This window comes from Kogia breviceps, chromosome 8, assembly GCF_026419965.1.
Source record: "Kogia breviceps isolate mKogBre1 chromosome 8, mKogBre1 haplotype 1, whole genome shotgun sequence".
NCBI classification, from domain to species: Eukaryota; Metazoa; Chordata; class Mammalia; order Artiodactyla; family Physeteridae; genus Kogia; species Kogia breviceps.
In genome coordinates, this window is record NC_081317.1 from 33,634,990 (window position 1) to 33,655,524 (window position 20,535).

The 20,535-nt window shown below is 40.7% G+C and overlaps 1 protein-coding gene across 12 annotated transcripts in view; it reads left to right on the forward strand.

Annotated features, from left to right (window-relative positions):
- WNK2 (WNK lysine deficient protein kinase 2) overlaps positions 1 to 19,815 on the forward strand; it is a 150,386-nt gene extending 130,571 nt beyond the window's left edge. For 6 of the 12 annotated variants that reach the window (XM_059072915.2, XM_059072917.2, XM_059072918.2 and 3 more), the window contains 2 exons: positions 16,651 to 16,762; positions 19,612 to 19,815. In XM_059072915.2, the coding sequence (XP_058928898.1) occupies positions 16,651 to 16,762; positions 19,612 to 19,637 (138 nt within the window). In that variant the 3' untranslated portion in view covers positions 19,638 to 19,815. Of the gene's footprint in view, positions 1 to 16,650; positions 18,513 to 19,611 lie in introns of those variants that run through there. The other 6 variants (XM_059072914.2, XM_067041159.1, XM_067041156.1 and 3 more) reach the window with 2 other exon arrangements.
- Positions 19,816 to 20,535: the final 720 nt, after the last annotated feature.

Genomic DNA, 20,535 nt, shown 5'->3' on the forward strand with positions numbered 1-20,535 from the left:
AACTTTTTGGAAGAGTTTGAGAAATATTGGTGTTAATTCTTCTTTAAATGGTACCATTCACCAGGGAAGCCGTCTGGTCCTGGGCTTTTCTTTTTTGAGAGGTTTTTTATTAATAATTCAATCTCACTACTTGTTACAGGTCTATTCAGATTTTCTATTTCCTCTTGAGTCAGTTTTGGAAGTTTGGGTGTTTCTAAGAATTTGTCTATTTCATCTGAGTTATCCGTTTTGGTAGCTAAAGACTTTGCCAATTTTTGATCTTTTTAAAACACCAACTTTTGGTTTCATTGATTTTTCTTTATTGTTTTTCTATTCTGTATTTTGTTTATCTCAGTTTATTATGGTATACAGTTAAGTTATTGGCTTAAGATCTTTCATCTTTTTTAATGTAGGCATCTGCAGTTATAAATTTCCCTCTGGACACTTCTTTTGCTATATGTAATAAATTTTAATATGTTGTGTTTTCCTTTTCATTTGTTCTAAGGTGTTTTCTGATCTTCCTGTGATTACGTCTTTGGCTATTTGGTTGTTTGAGTGCAGTTTGAGTGCATTGTTTATTTTCTACATATATGCCAGTTTTCTAGTTTAAAAATTTTTTTAATTTCATTCATTGTGTTAGAAAAGATACTTTGTATGATTTTAATCTTTTTTTTTTTTTTTTTTTTTTTTTTTTGTGGTACGCGGGCCTTTCACTGTTGCAGCCTCTCCTGTTGCGGAGCACAGGCTCTGGACACACAGGCTCAGAGGCCATGGCTCACGGGCCCAGCCGCTCCATGGCATGCGGGATCTTCCCAGACCGGGGGTACTAACCCATGTCCCCTGCATCGTCAGGTGGACTCTCAGCCACTGCGCCACCAGGGAAGCCCTGATTTTAATCTTTTAAAATTGTTCTGTGGACTAACATATGGCCTGTTTTGGAGAATGTTCCCTGTGCACTTTAAAAGAATGTGTATTTGTTTTGTGCCACCCTCAGCCTATCAGTAGTGATGCTATCAGCTAGAAATGCCTGGGAGCACTCACCTGGGCCTGGGTTCACCTTTCAGAACCAGTCATGTGGCTGGACCAACCCTTGTGGTTCTTACTATGATTGCAAGATTCCTCAGCAATAACCATCAGTAAACTGTGGAAAGGACAAGGTTTATTACTCACAAGTCTGGAGGGGAGGGTTACATGACACACCTGGGGCTACATAGTGAGGTTGCAAGGAGGGAGAGAGAAAGAGAGAGGGTGAAAGAGATGGTCAGACGGACAGACAGGCAGGCCTGGGGTTCTGCTTTTGTTGGAGTTTCACTAGTTTATTACGTATTTGTGAACTTAAAACGTAAGAGTGGGAATTAAAGTGCAAGAAGAAAAGAAAAGGCAAATAGCCAAATGGTCAGTTATTTAAAATCAATCAGAGGTCTCTAAATTACAGGAGCTTGGATGGGGGTGGGTGAAGGGAATGGTAGGTCTTTATCTAGTTGTGTGGCTGGCAGTGCTTTTATTTGAGATGGCTTCTTTGAAGTGGAGGCTTCAGGAAATCAAAGCTTAAGTCAGGCACTTGCATTACAAAAAAAAAAAAGAAAAGCTACTTGTCAGGACTTACACTGTAGAATTCTGCTCTTATTGGGTGAAATGTTTTGTAAATGTTTATTAAGCCTAATCGGTTTGTGATGTTCAGATCCTCTCCTTACTTATCTTCTATCTGGTTGTCCTATCCTTTATTGAAAGTGAAATATTAAAGTCTGCAACTATATTGCTATGATTTATGTTGAAGAGTGTTCTGCCTATGTTTTCCTCGAGGAGATTTATGGTTTTCAGTCTTATTTAAGTCATTAATTCATTTTGAGTTTATTTTTATATATGGTGTTAGAGAATGTTCTAATTTTATTCTTTTACAGGTAGCTGTCCAGTTTGCCCAGAACCACTTATTGAAGAGACTATTTTTTCTCCATTATATGTTTTTGCCTCCTTTCTGCTAGATTAATTGACCATAGGTGTGGGTTTATTTGTGGATATCCTATCCTGTTCCATCGATCTATATTTCTGTTTTTGTGCCAGTACCATACTGTTTTGATGACTGTAGCTTTATAGTATAGTCTGAAGTCAGGGAGCCTGATTCCTCCAGCTCCATTTTTCTTTCTCAAGATTGCTTCAGCTAATCAGGGTCTTTTGTGTTTCCATACAAATTGTGAAATTTTTTGTTCTAGATCTGTGAAAAATGCCATTGGTAGTTTGATAGGGATTGCATTGAGTCTGTAGATTGCTTTGGGTAGTAGAGTCATTTTCACAATATTGATTCTTCCCATCCAAGAACATGGTATATCTTTCTATCTGTTTGTGTCATCTTCGATTTCTTTCATCAGTGTCTTATAGTTTTTGGAGTACAGGTCTTTTGTCTCCTTAGGTAGGTTTATTCCTAGGTATTTTATTCTTTTTGATGCAATGGCCAATGGGATTGTTTCCTTAATTTCTCTTTCTGATCTTTCATTGTTAGTGTATAGAAATGCAACAGATTTCTTTGTATTCATTTTGTATCCTACAAATTTACCAGAATCATTGACGAGCCCTAGTAGTTTTCTGGTAGCACCTTTAGGATTTTCTATGTATAGTATCATGTCATCTGCAAACAGTGACAGTTTTACTTCCTCTTTTCCCATTTGGAGACCTTTTATTTCTTTTTCTTCTCTGATTGCTGTGGCTAGGACTTCCAAAACTATGTTGAATAAAAGTGGCGAGAGTGGGCATCCTTGTCTTGTTCCTCATCTTAGAGGAAGTGCTTTCAGTTTTTCACCATTGAGAATGATGTTGGCTGTGGGTTTGTCATACATGGCCTTTATTACGTTGAGGTAGGTTCCCTCTCTGCCCACCTTCCAGAGAGGTTTTATCATAAGTGGGTGTTGAATTTTTTCAAAAGCTTTTTCTGCATCTATTGAGATGATCATATGGTTTTTATTCTTTAATATGTTAATGTGGTGTATCACACTGATTGGTTTGCAGATATTGAAAAGTTCTTGCATCCCTGGGATAAATGCTACTTGATCATGGTGTATGATCCTTTTAATGTGTTGTTGGATTTGGTTTGCTAAGTATTTTGTTGAGGGTTTTTGCATCTATATTCATCAATGATATTGGCGTGTAATTTTCATTTTTTGTGATATCTTTGTCTGGTTTTGGTATCAGGATGATGGTGGTGACCTCAGAGAATGAGTTTAGAAGTGTTCCTTACTCTGTGACTTTTTGGAATAGTTTCAGGATAGGTGTTCACTCTTCTCTAAATGTTTGGTAGAATTCACCTATGAAGCCCTCTGGTCCTGGTCTTTTGTTTGTTCGGAGTTTTTAAAATCACAGATTCAATTTCAGTACTTGTAATTGGTCTGTTCATATGTTCAGTTGCTTCCAGGTTCAGTCTTGGGAGATTGTACCTTTCTAAGAATTTGTCCATTTCTTTTAGGTTGTCCATTTTATTGGCATATAATTGCCTGTTGTAGTCTTTTATGGTCCTTTTTATTTCTGTGTTATTGGTTGTAACTTCTCCTTTTTCATTTCTAATTTTATTGATTTTGGCTTTCTCCCTTTTTTTCTTCATGAGTCTTGCTAAAGTTTTGTCAATTTTGTTTATCTTTTCAAAGAACCAGCCTTTAGTTTAATTGATCTTTTCTATTGTTTTCTTTGTCTCTGTTTCATTTATTTCTGCTCTGATCTTTATGATTTCTTTCCTTCTACTAACTTTGGCTTTTGTTCTTTTTTCTCCAGTTGCTTTAGGTGTAACTTTAGGTTGTTTATTTTAGATTTTTCTTATTTCCTGAGGTAAGCTTGTATCTCTATAAACTTCCCTCTTAGAACTGCTTTTGCTGTGTCCCATAGGTTTCAGATCGTCATGATTCTGTTTTCATTTAGCTGTAGATATTTTTTGATTTCCCCTTTGCTTTCTTCAGTAGTCCATTGGTTATTTAGTAACATATTGTTTAGCCTCCATGTGTTTGTATTTTTTTGCAGTTTTTTTTTCTTGTAGTTGATTTCTAATCTCAGAGCATTGTGGTTGGAAAAGATGCTTGAAATGATTTCAGTTTTCTTAAATTTAGCAAGGGTTGTTTTGTGGCCCAGGATGTCATCTATCCTGGAGAATGTTTCATGTGCACTTGAGAAGGATGTGTATTCTGCTGCTTTTGGATGGAATGTTCTGTAAATATCAATTAAGTCCATTTGGTCTAATGTGTCATTTAAGGCCTGTGTTTCCTTATTGATTTTCTGTCCAGATGATCTGCCCGTTGATGAAAGTGGGGTGTTAAAGTCACCAGCTATTATTGTGTTACTGTCAATTGTTTCCTTTATGGATGTTAGCATTTCCCTTATATACTGAAGCACTCCTATGTTAGGTGCATATATGTTAACAACTGTTATATCTTCTTGACTTGATCCCTTGATCATTATATAGTGTCCTTTGTCTTTTGTAATAGTCTTTATTTTAAAGTCTATTTTGTCTCATATGAGTATTGATACTCCACCTTTCTTTTCATTTACATTTGCATGGAATACTGTTTTCCATCCCCTCACTTTTAGTCTGTATGTGCCTCTATATCTGAAGTGGGTCTCTTATAAACAGCATATATACAGGTCTTATTTTTGTATCCATTCAGCCAGTCTGTATCTTTCAGTTGGAGCATTTAATCCATTTACATTTAAGGTAATTATCAATACATATGTTCTTATTGCCCCTTTATTAATTGTTTCGGGTTTGTTTCTGTAGGTCTTTTTCTTCCTTTCCTCCGTTTTTCTCTTCTCTTGTGATTTGATGACTCTGTGTACAGCTGTATTTAGATTCCTTTTTCTTATGTGTGTATATATCTATTATACATTTTTGGTTTGTGGTTACCATGAGAATTTTTTTTGTTTTGGGGGGGTTTTTTTGCAGTACACGGGCCTCTCACAGTTGTGGCCTCTCCCATTGCGGAGCACAGGCTCCAGACGCACAGGCTTAGCAGCCATGGCTCACAGGCCCAGCCGCTCCATGGCATGCGGGATCCTCCCGGACTGGGACACAAACCCTTGTCCCCTGCATTGGCAGGCGAACTCTCAACCACTGCGCCACCAGGGAAGTCCTACCATGAGGTTTTGATGCAGCAGTATAAACACACACACACACACACACACACATATATACACACACGATTGTTTTCAGTTGCTGAGCTCTTAATTTCAAATGTATTTCAAATATCCTGCATTTGTACTCTCTTCCTCTCACAATTATGGGTTTAGATATCCTATTTGTATGATGATTTCTTACCTTTACTGTATGTTTGCCTTTCCTGGTGAGCTTTCCCATTTTGTAATTTTCTTGTTTCCAGTTGTGGCTTTTTCTTTTCCACCTAGAGAAGTTCCTTTAGCATTTGTTGTGAAACTGGTTTGGTGGTGCTGAATTCTTTTACCTGTTGCTTGTCTGTAAAGCTTTTTATTTCTCCGTTGAATCTGAATGAGCACCTTGCTGCGTCGAATATTCTTTCCCTTTCTTCATTTAAATGTATCGTGCCACTCCCTTTTGGCCTGCAGAGTTTCTGCTGAAAAAATCAACTGATAACCGTAAAGGGATTCCCTTGTACATTATTTGTTGCTTTTCCCTTGTTGCTTTTAATATTTTCTCTTTGTCTTTAATGTTTGTCAATTTGATAACTGTCTTGGTGCGTGCCTCCTTTGGTTAATCCTGCCTGGGACTCTGCATTTCCTGGACTTGAGTGAGTGTTTTCTTTCTCATGTTAGGGAAGTTTTCAGCTATTATGTCTTCAAATATTTTCTCGGGCCCTTTCTCTCTCTCCTCTCTTTTTGGGACCCTTATAATGTGAATGTTTGTGCATTTAATTTTGTCCCAGAGGTCTCTTAAACTGTCTTCATTTCTTTTCATTCTTCTTTCTTTATTCTGTTCTGCAGCAGTGGTTTCCCCCTTTCTGTCTTCCAGCTCACTTATTTGTTCTTCTGCATCATTTATTCTGCTATTGATTCCTTCTGGTGTATTTTTCATTTCAATTATTGTATTCTTCAACTCTGGTTGTTCTCTATATTTTCTAACTCTTTATTGAAAATTTCTCGTATTTTCTCACACTGTGCATCCATTCTTTTTCTGAGATCTTGGATCATCTTTACTATCATTATTCTGCATTCTTTCTCTGGTAGATTGCCTGTCTCTACTTTGCTTAGTTGTTCTTTGGGGTTTTATCTTGTTTGTTTGTCTGGAACAAATTCCTGTATTTGCAGACTCAGTTCTGCAGGCTGCCTGATTGTAGTATTCTTGCTTCTGGTGTCTGCCCTAGTGGGTGAGGCTGGTATAGACGCTTGTGCAGGTCTTCTAGTGGGAAGGACTGGTGCCTGCCTACTGATGGGTGGAGGTGGATCTTGGCCCTTTGGTGGGCAGATGGGCAGAACCGTGTCAAGGGATGTGTCTAGAGGTGTCTGTGGGCTCAGGAAGTCTTTAGGCAGCCTGTCTGCCGATGGGTAGGGCTGTTGTTTGGCCTGAGGCATCCCAGTACTTGAGACTACAGGCTGTTGGGTGGGGCCAGGTCTTGGTGCTGATGACCCAAGCAAGATGTCTGCCTCCTTGAGAGTTCACGCAGCTGCACACTCCTCGAAATCTCCCATGTCCACATCCCAAGGGAGAGCCACAGCCACAACCCCCTCCCCAGAAGATCCTCCAAGACCAGCAGGTAGGTCCAGCCTAGGCTCCTGTGAAGTCACTGCCTTTGCACTGGGTCCCAGTACATGTGAGACCTTGTGTGCACCCTCCAAGAGTGCAGTCTCCGCTTCCCCTAGTCCTGTGGAGCTCCTGCAATCAAGCCTTCCTGGCCTTCGAAGCCAAATGTCTTTGGGGCTCCTTCCTCTGATGTCAGACCCCCAGCTGGGGAAACTAACGTGGAGCTCAGAACTCTAACTCCTGTGGGAGAACTTCTGCAATATAATAATTCTCCAGTTTGTGGATCACCCACCCAGGGTAATGGGATTTGATTATATTGTGAGTGTGCCCCTCCTACCGTCTTGCTGTGGTTTCTTCTTTATATCTTTGGATGTAGAATATCTTTTGGGGAAGCTTCCAGTCTTTTTTATCGATGACTGTTCAGCAGTTAGTTGTGGTTTTATTGTGAGGTAAGCCCAAGCTCCTTCCACTGTGCCATCTTGGATCAGCTCTCAGGAGTTTATTTTCCCATCATTTCACTTTCTTTTTCTTTTTTTAAAGAATTTTTAATTGAAATACAGTTGATTTAAACTATTTTATTAGTTTCAAGTGTACAACATAGTTATTCAGTATTTTTATAGATGTACATCATTAAAGTTATTATAAAATGTTGGCTATATTCCCTGTGCTGTATAATATATCCTCGTAACTTATTTATTTTATACCTATTAGTTAGTACCTCTTAATCCCCTACCACTATCTTGCCCCTCCCTCCCTCCAGCTTCCCACTGGTAACCACTAGTTTGTTTTCTATATATCTGTGAATCTATATCTGTTTTGTTATATTCGTTTATTTTATTTTTTAGATTCCACATGTAACTGATCATATACAATATTTTTCTTTCTCTGATTTATTTCACTAAGCATAATACTCTCCAGCTCCATCCATGTTGATGCAAATGGCAAAATTTCATTTTTTATGGCTGAGTAATATTCCATTATATATGTAACTCACATTTTCTTTATCCATTCATCTGTTGCTTAGGTTGTTTCCGTATCTTGGCTATTGTACATGAAGCTGCTGTGATCACTGAGGTGCAAGTATCTTTTCAAATTAGTGTTTTCATTTTCTATGGATATATACACAAGAATGTAATTGCTGGATCATATGGTGGTTCTATTTTCAGTTTTTTGAAGAACATCCATAATGTTTTCCATAGTGGCTGCACCAATTTGCATTCCCATCCACAGTGTACTAGGGTAACCTTTTCTCCATATCCTTGCCAACATTTGTTATTGGCGGTCTTTTTGATGATAGCTATTCTGACAGGTGTGAGGTGATACTTCATTGTGGTTTTGATTTACATTTCTCTGATTACCAATGTTGAGAATCTTTTCATGTGCCCTTTGGCCATATGTATATCTTCTTTGAGAAATATCTATTCAAGTCTTCTGTCCATTTTTTAATCAGGTTGTTTGTTTTTTGATATTGAATTATATGAGCTGTTTATGTATTTTGGATATTAACCCCTTATCAGTCATATCATTTGCAAATATTTTCTCACTTTCAATAATAGGTTGTCTTTTATTTTTGTCAAAGGTTTCTTTGGCTGTGCAAAAGCTTTTAAGTTTAATTAGGTCCCATTTGTTTGTTTTTGCTTTTGTTTCATTTGCCTTAGGAGACAGAGCCAAAAAAATATTCCTTTGATTTATGTCAAAGAGTGTTCTGCCTAAGTTTCCCTCAAGTAGTTTTATGGGTTTCAGTCTTATTTAAGTCATTAATTCATTTTGAGTTTATTTTTTTATATGGTGTTAGAGAGTGTTCTAATTTTATTCTTTTACATGTAGTTGTCCAGTTTTCCCAGCACCATTTACTGAAGAGACTGCCTTTACCCCTTGTATATTCTTGCCTCCTTTGTTGTAGATTAATTGACAATAAGTTTATGGGTTTATTTTGGGGCTGTCCATTCTGTTCCATTGATGTATGTTTCTGTTTTTGTGTCAGTACCATGCTCTTTGATTACTGTACCTTTGTAGTATAATGTGAAGTTGGGGAGTGTGATACCTCCAGCTTTGTTCTTTTTTCTCAAGATTGGTTTGGTAATTGGGAGCCTTTTTGGTTCCATATAAATTTTAGGGTTATTTGCTCTAGTTTTGTGGAAAATGTCATGGGTAATTTGATAGGGATTGAATTAAATCTGTAGATTGCTTTGGGTAGTATGGCCATTTTAACAGTATTAATTCTTCCAATCCAGGAACATGGAATATCTTTTCTATTTGTTTGTATCATCTTAAATATCTTTCATCAATGTTTTAGAGTCTTCAGGTTATAGATCTTTCACCTCCTTGGTTAAGTTTATTCTTAGGTATTTTATTCTCTTTGATGCAATTTTAAATGTGATTGTTTTATTGCTTTCTCTTTCTGATAGTTCATTATTAGTGTTTAGAAAACCAATCAATTTCTGTATGTCAATCTTGTATCCTGCAACTTTACTGAATTCATCTATTAGTTCTCATAGTTTTTTGATGGAACTTCAGAATTTTCTGAGTATAACATCATGTCATCTGCAAATAGTGACATTTTTACTTCTTCCTTTCCAATTTGGATGCCTTTTATTTCTTTTTCTTGCCTGACTGCTGTGGCTAGGACTTCCAGTACTACTTCTTAGTGGCGAGAGTGGGCATCCTTGTCTTTTTCCTGAGTTTAGAGGAAAAGCTTTGGCTTTTCACTGTTGAGTATGATGTTAGCTGTGGGTTTGTCATAAATGGCCTTTATTATGTTGAAATATGTTTCCTCTATACCAACTTTGATGCAAGTCTTTATCATGAATAGAAGTTGAATTTTGTCAAATGCTTTTCTGTGTCTATTGAAATGATAATGTGATTTTTATCCTTCCTTTTGTTAATGTGGTGTATCACACTGATTGACTTGTGGATATTGAACTGTCCTTGAATCTGTGGAATAAATCCCACTTGATCATGGTGTATTATCCTTTTTATATATTATTGAATTTGGTTTGCTAATATTTTTTGAGGATTTTTGCATCTATATTCATCACAGATATTGACTAGTAATTTTCTTTTCTCTGTAATGTCTTTTTCTAGATTTGGTATCAGTGTAATGGTGACCTCAGAATGAATTTGGGAGTATTCCCTCCTCTTCATTTTGTTGGACTAGTTTGTTACACTAGGTATTAGCTCTTCTTTATATATTTGGGAGAATTTCCTTGTGAAGCCATCTGTTCCTGGACTTTTGTTGCTGGGAGGTCTTTTTGAACAATAATTCAATTTCACTACTAGTCTGTTCAGATTGTCCATTTCTTTCTGATTCAGTCTTTGAAGATTTTGTGTTTCTAGGATTTTTATCCATTTCTTCTATGTTGTTCAATTTGTTGGTATATAATTGTAATATTCTTTTATGATATTTTGTATTTCACTGATATTGGTTGTAATCCTCTCTTTCCTATCTTATTTTGTTTTTCTGGGTTCTCTCTCTTTTTTTCTTAATGAGCCTAGCTAAAAGCTTATCAATTTTGCTTATCTTTTTAAAAAATCAGCTCCTAGTTTCAGTGATCTTTTTTGTCTCTCTTTTATTCATTTCCTCTCTGATCTTTATTATTTATTTACTTGTGCTGACTTGGGCTTTATTCTTTTTCTAATTCATTTAGTTGGAGGATAGGTTGTTTATCTGAGATTTTTCTTGTATGCTCAGGTATGCATGTATTATTATAATCTTCCCTCTTATATTTGCTTTTGCTACATCCTCTAGGTTGTGCAAAGTTGCATTTTTTTCATTTGTCTCATTTTTTTCTGATTTCCTCTTTGATTTCTTCATTCATCCATTGTTTCTTTTATTAACATGTCATTTAGTCTCCATGTGTATGTGTTTTTCCCATTTTTCTAACAGTAATTGGTTTCTAGTTTCATACTGTTGTGGTTGAAAAACAAAGCTTGATGTAATTTCAGTTCTCTTCTATTTATTGAGACTTGTTTTTTGGTCTGGCATGTGATCTATCCTAGAGAACATTCCATGTGCACTTGAAAAGAATGTGTATTCTGCTATTTTGGGATGGAATGTCCTATATATATCTATTAAGTTCAATTTGTCTAATGTGTCTAAGACCAATATTTCATTATAGTCTCCAACTATTATTCTATTATTGTCAGTTTCTCCTTTTTATGTCTGTTAATATTTGCTTTCCATATTTAGTTGCACCTATATGAAGTACATACATATTATAAATGTTATATTATCTTCTTATATTGATCACTGTATCATTATATAATATCCTTCTTTGTTTTTTTATAGACTTTTTTTAAAAGTCTAATTTGCAAGATATTAGTATTGCTACCAGCTCTCTTGTCATTTTCATTTCCATGAAATAGCTCCTTCCATCCCTTCACTATTAGTCTGTGTGTCTTTAATTCTAAAGAGAGTCTCTTGCACATAGATGGGTCTTGTTTTTTATCCAGTCATCCACTCTGTGTCGTTTGATTGGAACATTTAGTCCATTGACATTTAAAGTAATTATTTATAGGTATATACTTAACTGCCATTTGTTACTCGTTTTCTGGTTGTTTTTGTCATTCTATATTCTTTTCTTCTTCTTTTAGTTTCTTCCCTTGTGGTTTGATGATTTTCTTTATCAAATCATGGCATGCTTGTGTTACTTTCTCCCTATTTTTGTGTATCTATTGTAGGAGTTTGATTTATGGTTACCTTGGGTTTCATATATGTTGACCTATGTATCTACTTGTTGTAAACTGGTAGCCATTTAAATTCAAACATATTCTAAAGGATCTACATTTTTTTACTCCCCTCCCATACATTTTGTATATTTGATGTCATATTTTACATCTTCATGTTTATCCCTTAACTGTTGATTGTAGTTATAGTTTATTTTCCAATTTTTGTCTTTTAACCTTTGTACTAGCTTACGTTAAGTGATTGATCCACAGCCTTTGCTATATATTTGCCTTTACTTGTGGGGTTTTTCCTTTCCTATAAGTCCTTACATCTTGTTGTAGCCTTTTTTTTCCCACTTGGAGAAGACCATTTAAGACTTCTTTTAGGGTTAGTTTAAGTATTGATGAACTCTTTCAGTTTTTTCTTATTTGAGAAGTTCTTTATCTCACTTCTAATTCTAAATGATAATCTTGCTGGGTAGATTGTCCTAGGTTGTAGATTCTTCCCTTTGAGCACTATAAATATGTCATGCCATTCCCTTCTGGCCTGCAAAGTTTGTGCAGAAAAATCAGCTGATAGACTTATGGGTGTTCCTTTGTATGTGACTCTTTGCTTTTCTCTTGCAACCTTTAAATTCTCTCCTTATCTCTAACTTTTACCATTTTAATTATGATACATCTTGGTCTGTGTCTCTTTCAGTTCATCTTGTTTGGGATACTCTGTGTACCTAGGTATCTGTTTCCTTCTCCAGGTTCAGAAAGTTTTCAGCCATGATTTCATCAAATAATTTTCAACTCTCTTCTCTCTCTCTTCTCCTTCTGGAGCCCTTATAATGTGAATGTTAGCATGGTTGATGTTGTCTCAGAGATCCCTTAAACTGTTCTCATATTTTAAAATTTTGTTTCTCTTTTTACTGTTTTGATTGGATGATTTCCATTATTCTATCTTTCAGATCACTTATGCATTCTTCTCTATTACCGTCTGTTAATTCCTCCTAGTGTGTTTTTCATTTTAGTTATTTCATTCTTCAGTTCTGAATGGTTTTTATATTTTCTAGTTCTGTGTTAAAATTCTTTCTGTGCTCATCTATTCTTTTACCTAGTTCAGTTAGTATTCTTATTACTAATGCTTTGAACTCTTTATCTGGTAAATTTTCTCTCTTTCATTAGTTGTTTTTTCAGAGTTTTTTCTTTGTTTTTTCGTTTTAAAGACATTCCTTTGTTTTCTCATTTCACTTAATGTTTTCTATCTCTATAAAATTAGGTGAAACAGTTACCTATCTCGGTCTTGAAGGGTTGTACTTGTGTGGGAGCATCTCTATGCAGTCTGCATGTGTTCGGTAGTTTTGGTGTGAGAGCTGGATCTGAAGTGAGCATGGGTCATGTCTTCCCCCAGGATGTGCTGTCTGGTATCACCTTGGTGGGTGGTGGGGCTGGGGATGAAGGGGCTAGAGCCAGAGCCATGTGTGAGCTGAAGCTTCTTCTATGCTGAGTGGTCATCACTACCCTATCAGGGGTGGGGTCTCATCCCAAGGTGCTGAATCAGGGGTGGGGTCCGAGCTGGCTCCTTTCCCTCTAAGTGTGCTCTCTCCTCTCTCCCAGCAATGGCACTTTTGCTCCAGGGGGCACAGTGCTGGAGCAAAAGGGCTGCAGTGGGCACCTGGTGTGGGCCAGGGTGTACACTGGGACAGTCCCAGAATGCTAGTCAGCTCCATACAGCTCCTGATTTGCTGCCTCTGTGAGTGCCAGCAAAGGCTGCCCTTGCCCCATTTATATGCAGTGTTGGGTCTGAGTCAGTTCCATCCCCAACTGCACACTTTCCTCAGCAATGGCAGCCTTCAACCTAGTGGGAAGCTCTTCAGAGGTAGATGAGCTGGATGCATGCTAGGTGGTTTCATGAAACCATCCGGAATTCTGGGGCAGTTTTAATCTCCATTCTACACCTCATTCCTGGGAGTAAGCAAGCTTGTGTCAGGAGCCAGGTCTAGGTTTCTCACAGCCCTCCTCGAGGTCCTATTAGTTTTCAAGCCAATAAGAAGACTTGTCTCCTTCTGGAAACTCTGTAATGTGAATGTCAGCATGTTGGACGCCAGGGCTGGGGTACCCAATATGTGGTTTAAACCACTCACCCCCCAGGGAGGATCTCCTAGTGGTGATATCCCCCTATCCCCCTCCTCTTCTGTGGGCCTGGGTCCCAACCTGATAGCTCTTTTCCCTTCTTATCTGACTCGTGTGGATCTTTCTTTTACAGCTTTTGTTTTAGAAGAATATTTCTGTCCATTTCCAGTTTCTTTTCAGAGAGAACTGCCCCACTTTATGGATGTATTTTTGACGTGTTCGTGGGGGGAAGTGAGCTCAGCACCTTCCTACTCTGCCATCTTGATCTCCTCTCCTCCATCCTTTTACTTTCAACCTCTTCGTGTGTTTGTATCTAAAGTGTGTGTTTTGTAGATAGCATATAGATTAATTATGCTTTTTTTATCCACTCTGCCAATCTTTGCCTATTAATTGGAGAGTTCAATCCATTTACATTTAAAGTAATTATGGTTAATAAAGGACTTCTGCTGGTTTAACTATGTTTTTTTCTGTATGTCCTACAGGTTTTTATCCCCTCCCCCCCTTTTTTTTTACTTTCTGTATACATTTTTGTTATTTTCTTATTGGTTACCTTAGGGATTACAGTTAAAATTTTAACCTTATAACAACCTAGTTTGAGTAATACCAACCTTATTTCAATACTCTGCTCATATATGTCTCCATCCCTCCTCCTTTCTGTTTTTGCACAGATTGCATCTTTATACATTGTGTGCCTGTTCACATAGATTTATAATTATTATCTAATGCATTTGCCTTTTAAATCATATAGGGGAAAAAAGGAATTAAAACCAAAAGTACAATAGTATTGGCTTACATAGTTAGCTGTGTAGTTGCTTTCTTTATTTCGTCTCATGGCTTTGAGTTACTGTCTATTATCCTTTCATTTCAGCCTGAAATGAAAGTTCTTCCTTTAGCATTTCTTGTGGGGCATATCTTTTAGTAACAACCTGCCTTAGTTTTTGTTTATCCAGGAGTCTTAATTTCTCCTTCATCTTGAAGGTTCATTTTGCTGGATGTAGAATCTTGGTTGACAGTCTTTTCTTTCTCTACTTAAAGTATTTTTTCCTGTCCTTCACTTTCTCTTCTCCCTGATAGGCTCTGTATACTTTTCTTGTCTTCATTCTTTTTTTTTTTCTTTCTGTTTCTCAGACTTGATCATTTCAATTCTGTGGTCTCAAGGTTGCTGATTCTTTATTCTGCCTGCTTAAATCTGCTTTTGAGCTTCTCTGGTGGAGTTTTAATTTCAGTTATTATACCTTTGAGCTCTAATATTTCAGCTCTAATATTTGGTTCCTTTTATAACTTCTGTCACTTTATTGATATTCTCATGTTGTTCATGAATCATTTTCCTGGTTTTCTTTTTGTCCATGGTTTCCTTTAACTCTTTGAACATATTTAAAGCAGTTGATTTAAAGTCTTTATTTTGTAAGTGCAATGTTTAGACTTCTTCAGGGACATTTTCTATTAATGAATTTTCCCTCTGTATGGATCATACTTCTCATTTTCTTTGTAAAGATTTTGTGATTTCTTGTTGAAAACTGGACATCTGAATATTATAAGTGATAACTCTGGAAAACAGATTCTCCCCTTCCCTAGCATTTGGTGGTTTTGTTTGCTGAAGCCTTAGCTAGTGGTCATTTTCTTTTTTTCAAACTATATTCCATTATAAGTTATTACAAGATATTGGGTGTAATTCCCTGTGTTATATAGTAAATCCTTGTTGCTTATCTATTTTATGTATAGTTTGTTAATGCTTCGAATTTGTCCCTTCCCAAGAATTTCTTGATTTTTCTAGGTCTTTAATACTTCCACCTACATTTTAGAAACAGCTTGTATATTCCTACAAAATAGCCTTATGGGACTTTGATTCCAATTGTATTGAGTCTGTTAAGCATCTGGGTAAGATTTGACACATTAACAGTAGTGAGTCTTTCTATAAACATGGCATTGCTTTGTTTATGTCTTTTTAATTTTCTCTCAGCAAAGTTTTATAGTTCTCAGTGTAAAAGTGTTACACAGCTTTCATTAAGTTTACCCTGAGACAGTTGATATTTTGGAATGTGGTTGTAAATTTTATTGCTTTAAAATTTCCTTTTACAGTTATATGTTGGTAGTATATAGAAATATGGTTGTTTTCTGTTCCTTGTAGCCTGCAATCTTGCTAAATGTGCTTTTTAGTTCTAGAAATTGGTTTGTCTGCTCTTTTGGGTTTTATCCATAAACGATCTTGTCATCTGCAGATAAGGATGGTTTTCCTTTTTCTTTTCTAGTCTGTGCCCCTTATTCCTTTTCTTGTATTGGCTGGAACTTTCCACACAGTGTTGGCTAGGGACAGGGGGATCCTTGAGTGAAGTACATTTGGCATTTCACCATCGGCACAGGGTTGGCTGTGGGTTCTGCAGAGGCCCTTCCAGATGGAGGAGGCACCCTCCGGCTTCAGCAGCTGTGCTTTCCATGAAGCAGGGTGGAACTCCTCAGATACTCTCCCTGCATCTGTGGGGAGCATCACATGGAATTCTCCCTTGGGATGTAACTGTGGTGAGATGCAGTGATTTCTACTGGGACATCATTGCATTCCTGGGGCAAACCTCACTTGGCTGTGATGTATTATCTTTATTTATAGTTGCTTGGTTAGATCTGCCAACATTTTGTCTAGACAGTTTGAAGGCTGTTGGGCCCTGCTCTGTTTTCTTGCAGTAGCCTCATCAGGTTTCTTCATCACGGCCATGCTGGTCTCACCAGCCATCACAGCTCATTTCCCAGCCCTTGTGCTGCTTTTCCTGTGGGGTTATACCTGAGGTGCAGAGAGCAGAAGGGCTGCCCTGCCACTGACTCCAGATCTCTGGGCACACAGCCCTACACAGCTCCCAGCTGTTCTGGTCCTGCCATAATAGCACTGACCAATCAAGCAGGAGGCCTTGGGTTGGGGTGTGTGGTCCCCTTAGTGCGACTTCAGGGTTCATGTCCTGCAGGGTCTGCTTTGAAGCCCACTCTGGCCTGTGGACAGTCGGGGCATGTGGCCCAGAGGTGGGCAGGCTGCAGCTCTGTGGAAGGAAGGAGGGACGGTGGCTGCCTCCCAGCCGTGTACTTCCACTCTGGCATCAGCCATTAAAGGTGCCCCATGGCAGGTCCTGAGACCACCCTCTCCTGAGGATGGAGAAACTGTGGGGACCCCCAAGGCCCCTGAGGGAGGCTAGCTGATTGAAGCCACGTTTCTTGTCTTGTAGATGAACACGTCTCGAACAGCAGTGGGGATGCCATGTCTGGCCCCAGCACCCAGCCCTCTACCCACCGCGGTCATTCCTGGAGCTGCCTCAGCCCAGCCTGTGCCCATGCCAGGTACTGCTCTCTCCTGCCTTCCAGCCCCGCCCTTCGCACTGCCTTTGGGCCAGTATGGAAGCCTGATCCCAGCTCCAGTGTCCTGGGGGCCCTGGGCAGCCCAAGCAGGCAGCTGGAGCTTCGATGAGGGGCCGGGCTTGAGTGCAACAGGCACGCCAGTACTACCCATGTTCTTGTGGCCACCTATGGTCAGCATGCCTGGCCCCCGGCTGCGGATCACATAGCTCCTCTGTCTCACCACTTGCCAAGTGGAACATACTGAACTGCATAGCCCAGAGGAGTCAGGTTGTGGTTTGGCCTCCAAGTCCTGCCCCGCCTGCCCATGGGTGCCCAGCCAGGGCAGCAGTCCTTGCTTTCTTTATTGCTGCAGACCTTGTTCCCTCTTAGTTTCCTATGGTCTACACTTGCTGTCTTTGCACTCACTTCCTGTACTTGAGTTGATAGTTAGAACATTGTAATCACCCTGCAGAAGTACAGTGCCTTGAATTCCAGCTTTTCCATTCCCTGATGGAAAGAGATGTTTTTAAAAATCATGTATCAGAAAAGATGTATTTCATTTACAGTTGGCTTGTGTATTGATATCTCTATTTCCCATGTTAAGTTGCAGAGACATGAATGGTTTGAAAATCTGAAGCTAAAGTCTGATCTTGACTTTTTTGTTTTACGTGCTTTAAAAAAAATTGAACTAGTGACCTTGAATATTGAAGAGTTGCAAATGCTAGAAGAGTTCTGCTTTGTCCTCATAAAACGAGGTCTCTCCAGCTGTATGGTCATAGATAGCAAACAGATGGACACACTCCCTCAACTTCAGTGCCATGGGCGCTGCCAGCAATCTGCCCAGGGATGCATGGTTATTGGGGCAGTGCATTGCTACTGGTAGTTGGTCTCTTAGTCAGGAATGTTAGCATCTGTGTTTGGCTCTGTGGAACCTGCTGTAAAGCACTAGGTAAGCAGACACGCCCTCATGACCCAAAGCCTGCAGGGCTGCTGTGAGTGTGGGGGAGGTACAGGTGTGTGTCTGGTGCAGGAGCACAGGCAGGCTGCCTGCTCTGCAGAGACAATGGACCCCTTCTGTTCTGGGGGCCTGCTAACCCTCCTACTGACCTGCCTTCCTTTTCTGTCATTTGCACTGAGGCCTGTGGCCACTTGGGCCTAGCTTTGCCATGTGTTCACAGGCTGCTCCACCCACTTCTAGCCTCCAGACTGTTCTCCAGGCACTGAGGTTGCCCTGCTGGGGCTGGGAGTGTTCCTCTCCTGGAAATTTCAGTGGGACTCATCCCAGACAGGCATCAAACAGCCCAGGGTGGGAGCTGAAGGCCCTGCTCCTCACTGACCAAGATGTTTCCCATTTTCCACTGGGAGGCCGCTGGTTGGGCTGCCCAGCTGTGCATTGTATAGTTCTGCTGTACTTTGGGACTTTACTAGGATTGGCTGAATTATTTTGGTTTAAATATATTATTCCATCAATTCAGTTAGAATTGAATTTTCTAGGTGATTATACAGACTCTTCTGCCAGGCCATGATACTATAGTAAGAGATTTCTGTTCTCTGTAATGTGCCCCTTGGTCCTTGGGTTGAGAATCATGTGTGCCTGGTTCCTGAGGGTGGTGGAAGCTGCCCTCTTCCCGCTCCCCCTGCTGTACCAGACATGTGATTTGGAGTCCTGGCCTTGTATGTGAATGGTCAGTGGCACAGACTCCCCAAGAGATTGTATATTTGAAGGAGAAAAATAAACATTTTTGCTTGAAAACAGTGTGGAACAACATCTTTTTCTTATCTTCTGTCCACATAAAAGATGAACAGCCAGTCTCAAAGGGAGCATGGGGTGGGTAGCCCTGGCAGGCAGCACTGCCCCATCCTGACAGTTTCACTCTCAGCTCCATGCCTGCTGTCAACACCTTGCCCAGGAGGCTGGGGTGGCCATGAGGGGCCTGAGGACTGAGTGGCAGGTACTGTCTTCCTGGCAGGAGCCGGGTGTGATTGACGCTGAGCCAACATGGCTCAGAGGATGAGAGTGGGCTGTTGGGCGGGAACCCCATGCCAGCTCTGTGGCTTCAGGCCTAGGTTGGCTTGTTCACTCGGCTTTCAAACTCTGAATTTGAACTGCATTTAGATGTACAGTGGACTCTGCCCCATGGAGGGCATGAGTCTCACGGCCAACTAAATGGTGTCTCTGACCCCTGTCCATGTTGGCTGTCTCACAGAAAGCCAGGTTTGTGTGACTCACTTTGGACACAGCTGGGTGGGGGGCTGGGCCACCTGCCATGGGGTCACCTGAGGGGCTCTGCTGTCCTGTAGGTGCAGGGCCTTGGTGCAGATTTGGGGAGGGCCCCGTGGAATTCAGCATGTTTTCCTGGCTCGCCGGCCCCGATGGCCTTATGGTCAGCAGCTGGTGCCCCTGCGTGTGTTCTGCATGTACTCAAGCTGGGGGTCGTGGTGCCTCCGGCTCCCCGCGGCTGGGGTGGCAGCCCTGGTCTGTTTGTCCTGCATTTCCACCGAGATGCAGTCAGGCTTTGTGCCCCTAGCCACCTGCAGTGCTCCGCCTCAGTGCTAGCTCTGAGCAGAGGCCGGGCAGTTCGGGGGTGCTGCTCTGCTTGCTGTGCCCGTGGAGCCAGAGGCACCTTGCTCTCCAGGGCAGTGGGCCCTGCAAGGCCCTGCCTGGTTTGGGCGGTTGCTCAGTGTGGAAGGTGGCCAGATGGCAGAGGCAGCCCGGGGTATGTATGCATAGTGCCTGGGTCATGGTCCAGCTGCCCAGCCCTCCAAGGAGCGTGACCACTCTGGTGTCACCATTCCAACTTCCAGGGCCTCGTGTCAGGCCTGTAATGAGCTGTGGCGGTTTTGTTTTCTAGATTCTGAAAGTGAGAAGCCCGACTGAGCCCAGGCAGGCCGACCCAGACCCAGACGCCAGGCCCCGTGTCATCTCATGCAGAGAAGGCGAGCCCACACCTCGTGTCCAGTTCACGATGTTTTGTAACCACTTTCTAAGCATTTTTTATTCACAATTGGAAACACAAATGTAAGCAAGAATAAAAAATATTTTGGGGGAAACAGGATGTTGGTTTTTCAAACTCCTTTCTTGTGGTCCCCAGACAGGCAGGTGACCTGAGATGGTTGGTAGGTGAATGAGAGTGTTGGAGAAACTCCTGGGACCACACTGCGGGACAGCTCTGGGGGTAAGTATCCTTAGCTAAGGGGTTCCTGAGTGGTGATGAACACTTTATTTTATTTAATTTATTTATTTATTTATTTTTCCTGTGGTACGCGGGCCTCTCACTGTTGTGGCCTCTCCCGTTGCGAAGCACAGGCTCCCGACGCGCAGGCTCAGAGGCCATGGCTCACGGGCCCAGCCGCTCCGCGGCACGTGGGATCTTCCCGGACCCGGGCACGAACCCGTGTCTCCTGCATCGGCAGGTGGATTCTCAACCACTGCGCCACCAGGGAAGCCCGTGATGAACACTTTAGATGGTGCTTTACAGTACACTGGGTAGCTCACGGTCCTTGTGTCCAGACAGCAGCTGGGATGGGTCAGACGTGTGATAAGGTCCCACCCCTTAGAGAAGCAGCTGAGGCTGTGGATCTCAGGCAGCCTGGCCCCAGTTTTCAGGCATTCGCCTCCTTCATACCCAGGGCAGCCCCCATTCTATGCAGAGCCCTGGAGGCATCAGACCCTTGGAGGCTGAACGGTGATGCCCATCTCTGGTGATGGCTCCCTGGCTCGCACAGACTTGTACCCTTGCGCACACAGCTCCATTCATTATGCTGCCCTTTGGGCT